The following is a 7037-nucleotide window of genomic DNA, read 5'->3' as shown; positions in this document are numbered from 1 at the left end:
GCTGCTGCTGCTGCTGCTGCGGCAGAGCAAGTACCGAGACTTGCTACTGCCAATACATCCATAACATGCTGCTGTGAGCATGTAAGAAATATTGCTGCTGGTAATATAACATACATGAAATAACCCCATGTAGCATACATGAATCACCTCGTAGCAGATCTATACAGGTGGAGCTGGGGAAGGTGGAGGGTTTCTGAAGCAAGCTGCAACTGATACGGCAAACACTAGTCATATATTTGAATGTTGAGCTGCGAGCTCATTGGCTACCGACACAGGAGAGAACCAATCAGCTGTGTCATGTGATAATGATGTCATTAGGTGAGATTGAGTTAGACCTATCGGACTGCGCCATCTAGTTTCATGCCAGAACTCTGCATATATATATATATATATATATTAGTGCTGTCAATCAATAAAAAAAAAACACAATTACTTAATCGCACATTTTTTTCTGAAATTTCTGAAAAACTTCTAATTTAATAGAACTTAAAACAATCTTCTCATAAACCGTTTATAATAAATGTCATATTTAGCTTCCTGTGGCCTTCAGAAAGTTGGAGATATACATAAATTGAATAAAATGTGTTATTTGATGAACAGTCATCATAGTAGCTGGTTATTAGGTTATTTTGGCTGCTTTAAGATCTGCTGAACATGACGTGGATCTGACACGCATCATATTTTCTCATAACTCTTTACCTTTGTTGATCCAGTTTCGTTTGCGCTTTAATATATAATGATGCAGGTTACAGCACGCACCGCCGCATTTGTGCGTGCAATTGTTGTCAAGAAAAAAAGAGACAGAAGCAGCAGTTGTGAGTGGGCTGGCAAACCCTTGCTCCGTCCCTGCGTTAATTGCATTAAATATTTTTAACACGTTATACTGAAAAGATTAATTGCCTGCGTTAACACGCTAATTTTGACAGCACTATATATATATATATATATATACTGTATATATACACACACACTGTATATACATACAGTAGGCTATATGACAAAAGCACAATAAAATAAATGTAAAATTAAAATGGAAACAGGATAAAATATAAAAGGATAAATGAGTCTATGTATGCAACACTGAGGACACATGACCTTATCTGATTTAGAAAGTGTTGTCAATGAACCTTGGTTGAAGCATGTTATGATTTTAATACATGTTTGCATATTTTGTACTGTATGTACCTGGTATTTTGCAGCTGATTCCTTAAGCTCCTCAAGTTTGTCTTCCCTCTGATTGATCATCCTTTCCATCACCTCAATAGTGTTTTGCTGCAAGGCCTGTACAAACACACAAACTTACTTTGAATTCATACAAAATCAATCAATTCCTATTCAGTGTCAGAAATTAACCGGGCAGAAATTACATAAAAAAACACTGTGATGGGCAGCTGCGTAAATCTTTGAACCAGGAAGTTATTTACAGAAGAGTGTGCAATTGAGCATTTATTCAAATTCAACTATGAAATATCTGGTCCCACACAATCGGTTCTGACTTTGACTGGTATATTTTGGAGTATGAAAATCATTCCAAAACCAGTCCATTTGCTTTACCTGAAATGTTTACATAAATGAAATCAGGGAAATTGCATTCCTGTAGCTTATGGATTATTTATAATTATTATTATAAAAGCATCTGTCAAATTTAAATGCATTGATTCAATTGCGTTTTTTTTTTTTCTCACTTAATTGAATTGTTTGTTCTTTTTGGGAAACATTTCAAACACTGGCTTAGGTGAAAAGATTGGTCTGTGTTGTTTCCCGAGAGCTTTATATTCCCACCTGTCTCCTTTCTCTCTCTGTCTCCACAGGTATCACATCTCCACCCGTCTTCACATATAAGGCACAGATGCAGCACTCGTCACGTCTGCAGTAGAGCTCCAGAGGTCTGCCGTGCGTATTGCACGCTCTCTGATCCAACTTCTCCACAGGACTCACCAGCTTATGGCACTTGAATCTCGCCATAGACTGGTGAGGCTTCAGGTGTTCATCGCAGAATGACAGAAGACAGATCAGGCAGGACTTCACGGCTTTAAATGTGATGTGTTCATCACAGACGTCGCACGGAATCGCGTCTCTTTCTCCACAGAAGAGGTCTAGGTTGGGTAACTGAGTCTGGTGAAACTCTCGCAGGAGGGCTTCGATTGCTTTGTTCACGGAGGGTTTGGTGGTAACAGGCTCCTGGCAGAGAGGGCACTGTGGCTCGGACACGCTGATGTGCTTGTCCAGACAGCCCTTGCAGAAGGTGTGTCCACAGGTGGTTGAGACTGGATCTGCTAGCAGGGTTTTGCAGATGGGACAGTGAAGGTGGCGAGAGATGTCCACGGGTGTAGCCATTGTGGTTGTGTCAGCTGTTAAATTTGAGGATGGACGGAACAGCTGCAACAACAACAACAACAATAACTGTAGCTGCAACAGCAATTATGGGGTCAAGCACAAAGGAGGCATAGTGAAGAGTTAAGTAAGCATGGTAGGGAGCATCAGAATATGGTCGTGATTTGATATATCAAGTCTCAGTGCAACAGGCAGAGGCGTTGCCAAGATATTGCATTGTGCGGTTCATTATGTCCAATTTGATGAGTTTTACAAAAATAGTTTGAGTTATCAAAAAAATGTTAATATCTTTTTGCTAGCATGGTCTGACGAAGATCTGTGACGAAATGTGGTGAAGATCGGACAAACGGTCTGAAGGAGTTGGAAAAAGTAGGTTTTTTGACCTGATGCAAAATGACAGACAGCTAATTTTATGACTTTTGAAAAATGTATACTGTTGGATTTTGTAAAATCCAAGGAAGTGAGATTTTTGGTAATTGGATGAAATTCATAAAAGCTATAAGCATTACTGCTTATACTTACTGCTTATTGCACTGACCCAAAACTTCATAGGTACCTTTGGGGCATGGTGCCAATGGACACATATTAAGTTTTGTACCAATATTTCAAATTGTTCATTAAATATAGGATTTTATGACAAAATTCAAAATGGCCGACATCCAACAATCTATATCACTGTACTCCATATATCTTAAAGAATCCAAAGAGAAGTTTATGACAAACTGCCAAATACCAATTTTTCAGTTTTTTTGCAGCACAATTTGGCACTTTTCCTAAACTCCTCACATACCCGCATGATATGATGGCTATGAAGTATACCAAGTTTCGTCTCAATATGGCAGAGCATTGCAGAGATATAGCTTCAAGTCCACTTTGCCATGCTCGCAATCAAATTTGTTAAAGCATTATATGAGAATGGTTTGAACATGATGTTACTGTAGTTCTAGACTAAATGTCAGCATGCATTTACTCATCTCACTCGCACAAAAATAGATTCAGTATTCCTCAAAATGAATAAAACAGTAAAAAGCAAACTCAGAATATGATGCAAACCTGCAATAATTTAATGTTAAATAGCACAGATATTCTTTATGTATTAATCCCATTTTATTAACCAATGTCTTTGCTGCTAACCTGCGATGATCCAATTCAACCATACTACTAAGCAAACATGACTTTAAATAAATATAAGATTTGTATTTTTTTTTTTTTTGCTGAAGAGTGATGAACTTTCTTCTCCTGCATCCTATTCTTCATGCAAACCAGAGTGGCAACACAGTGTCACAATCTCTAGCAGGAGCGCCCATGAGCTCAATCCCATACCCTTGCCACTCACCCCGGACTCCATTCCCCATAATCCTTTGCCTGGACTCATCAGCACTCATCATCAGTTCACAGCTGTCTCTTGTTAGAAGGACTATAAGGGGCTGTTTACACATGGGCACATCATGTATTTTGTCTGTTCGGATAGCTATCCGATCGTGAAAAGACCAGGTGTAAATGCCCTCCGAAACGCATTCGAGACGGATATAAATCCGATCGCTCAAACCACTTCAGGAGGTGGTCTGGGCCGCATTCCAGACAAAACTGGACCAGTGTAAATGCATCTGGTTGTTGAAACCACATATGTCAATTTTACTCCTCCCAAAATGGTAAAATAATAAACGTGTGAGCGTGTTATAGGTTATATGACATTATAGTCAGATATGACTGCCCTAATACAACAAGCATCGCTGCGGACGAGTAGCAGACGGTCAACACACAATCATCTTCATTAAAAGTAGTAAGACAAACTTATCTTTCCAGTGCTGATGCCGCGCGCTCTCCTATTGCGGTCTTTGATCTTGAAATGAGCTGATAATTAATAAAATGCAGCGCTTATCTTTTGATTTAATTGATCACTCCAAAGAGAAAGGAAAAATCGAAATCGCATCATATGACCCCTTTAAATCCATTTTGCGACGACACATTTATGTGGCCAAGTGTAAATGGAAACGTTTTAACAAATCAGATCGATATCCAATCAGCGAAAACGCATGAAATGACCAGGTGTAAACAGGCCCTATAAGTTGCACACCACACACTTCGCTGAGTATTTTATAGCCTGCATGTTTTTGTGGTTTCTGTCTTGCCTTGCTTTCGTGTGTTTGTTCCTTGGACTGTTTACCTGTTTTTTGAGATTGTTCACTGCCTGCCCTTATCATCGCCTGTTTGTGGATTATCTTTTTGTCTCGCCCTGGATATTGTTGATTGATTGCTGGTGTTTTGACCCTGCCTGTTCTTACTATGCTTCTGAATAAAGCCCACAGATGGATCCCTACTTTGTTGTCACGTCCCCTTTGTTACACACAGCAGAATTATAACTTTTTTTAATATTAAAAACAAACAAGCAAGCCCAGCCTTGATGAGAAAAAGTAAAGCAAAAGTACCATAATGCATTTCTTTGGATACAAAGTAACTAAGTATCACAATTAGTTATTTTTTTTTAGGGAGTAATGCAATATTGTAATGCATTACTTTTAAATGTAATTTTCCCCAACACTGCAAGCCAGAATGAAAAGTGTCCACCCTCAAGTCTCTATGATATTCTGGGGCTAATTGCATAAACTTAGCCACTATGTTAAGACGGTGTCTTAAGAACTAGTTTGTCCATCTAGCAGTTAGCCAAGGGGTAAGAAGTCTTATTTTTCGGATTCACATTAGACCAAGCTACATTTTTATGTAAGCGTTTCAAAAAAGTTATGACCAGTCTTAAAGAAAAAAACTAGATGACTAACTTTTAAGACTAGCCTAAGCCTTTCATGCAACCAGCCCCTGTGGTCTATAGATCCCATCTTTTAAGTGGTTTATGTGTTTTGTTATGTGTCAGGTAGGGCACATTTTAAGATTTATGATTTACGATTTAACTTATTGTCAGACAAAGACTGAAATTTGACTTGCGTTACAACAGGTTCACTCACAATTGCAAATAATTATCACATGGACAAGAGACAGACCAGACTTATACAATCACAAGAAAGAGAGAGAGAGAGAGAAAAAAAAAAAAGTTTCAAGGCTCCGGTACAAATTTAATTTTTGTGTAACTTATTCAGCTCTAGTATAGCTTGGTGTACAAAATAATAATTTTATTCTAATTTGATTATAGATGGCAACAATACACTTTATACATTACACAACACATGATTAGCTTCAGAAACAATATTTTTCGCCAACCTTACAAGATTTCTATGATATGATAACTCATATTGATTTTGAAGTGGCTGACCCACTATTTTGGAACACATTTTTAGTAAATTCATCAGCTTTGTTTTTAAGCTGACAGATAAACTCCTATACCAAACAGAATTACAGTACTGCAAGACACTCATAATTACAGACATAAAAAATAATAAGAGAATCTGCTTTCTTGCTCCAAAAGACCTCAATCGGCGGAGGAAGTAGATTATTTGCATTGATTATTTACAGATAATATCTATATGGTATTTCCATGATAAAATGTTATCTATCTTTACTCCTAAGTACTTACACGCTTCTACCTGTCTGATGTTCACTTCATGTATAACAACAGGTGTTGTGCCTGAATAAAATCTCCTCTCTTTTTTTCTGATGTTAATACTAAGTGCATTATAATCACATCACTCAGCTAATTTATTACCCCCTGTTAATGCTGTTCTGAACACTCCTGAGTTATTTAGTAATGATATTAACACGGTATCATCAGAGTACTTTAGAATATATTGGTTAGACCTATTTGAACGACAGTCATCTGTGTACAAAGTGAATAACATAGCAGAGCTTACACAGCCATGAGGTACACCAACATTTGTTTTTACTTCTGTTGACAAAACATCATTCACTTTAACTCTTTGAGTTCTATTAGTAAGAAAGGAAATGTACCATATAATCAGATATGGATTCACATCTAACTGCATTAATTTGGACACAAGAGTATTAACTTGTGTAACTTCATGTCGAATGCAGAAGAAAAGTCAAGAAATAAAGCTCTAGCATAGGTGTTACTTTTATCTAGACGTTTAGAGATTATATGCACTAGAGCCTTGTTTATATGCGAATTGACACTCATCAAGTTTACCTTTAACATTATTCGCCAGATATTTAAGTAACATTCTTTCTAAACATTTCATTATTATTGAGGTAAGAGCTGTAGGTCTGTAGTCTTTACATTCCTTTGGGCAAGATATTTTTGGTACTGGTTTTAAAATTGACGTATTCCACATTACAGGAACAATATGTGAATCAATAGAAGCCTGAAAGACTTGTTGCCACACTGGACCGAGTTCATAGGCGAAGTCCTTTATAAGGCTTGGAGCACACCCATCAGGACGGGCAGCTTTTCTGATGTTAGTAGACTGAAATGCCCTCCTAACATCTTCAGCATCAATAGTTATCTACTATATAATACTATATTAGCTAGTTCATAATTACTTGCAGGTTCAAATCTTGTAAAAAAAAAAATATCTGAAGTTATGAAAAACAATAGTATGAGCAATGCTTAGAGTGACCCTTGCCTTTGCAAACACCACTGATGATCAGGAAATATAAGCAGAGATCAGATTTACCTTGTCGGAGGTATCAGTTCTGGATTCTTCTCTTCAGTGTTTAATTTCTGTTTCTCTCTCTCCTCCTATTTATGTACAGTAGAGTTTCGTTTCCACACAGTCTCTCTCCATTGTCATTAACTT

The 7037-nt window shown here is 37.4% G+C and overlaps 1 protein-coding gene across 1 annotated transcript in view; it reads right to left on the bottom strand.

Moving 5' to 3' along the window:
- LOC107710654 (E3 ubiquitin-protein ligase TRIM21-like) overlaps positions 1 to 7037 on the bottom strand; it is a 13985-nt gene extending 6948 nt beyond the window's left edge. Inside the window, exons 1-3 of the mRNA XM_016515484.1 lie at positions 6915 to 7037; positions 1783 to 2379; positions 1186 to 1281 (exon numbers count right to left, since the gene is read on the bottom strand). Coding sequence (XP_016370970.1) covers positions 1186 to 1281; positions 1783 to 2337 — 651 coding nt within the window. The 5' untranslated portion in view covers positions 2338 to 2379; positions 6915 to 7037. The remainder of the gene's footprint in view (positions 1 to 1185; positions 1282 to 1782; positions 2380 to 6914) is intronic.

The sequence above is a fragment of the Sinocyclocheilus rhinocerous genome, unplaced genomic scaffold, assembly GCF_001515625.1.
Source record: "Sinocyclocheilus rhinocerous isolate Xijiao unplaced genomic scaffold, SAMN03320098_v1.1 scaffold1018, whole genome shotgun sequence".
In the NCBI taxonomy this organism is placed as follows: Eukaryota; Metazoa; Chordata; class Actinopteri; order Cypriniformes; family Cyprinidae; genus Sinocyclocheilus; species Sinocyclocheilus rhinocerous.
The sequence above is the reverse complement of the archived record's forward strand: the minus strand, read 5'-3'. Positions and strand labels throughout refer to the sequence as shown.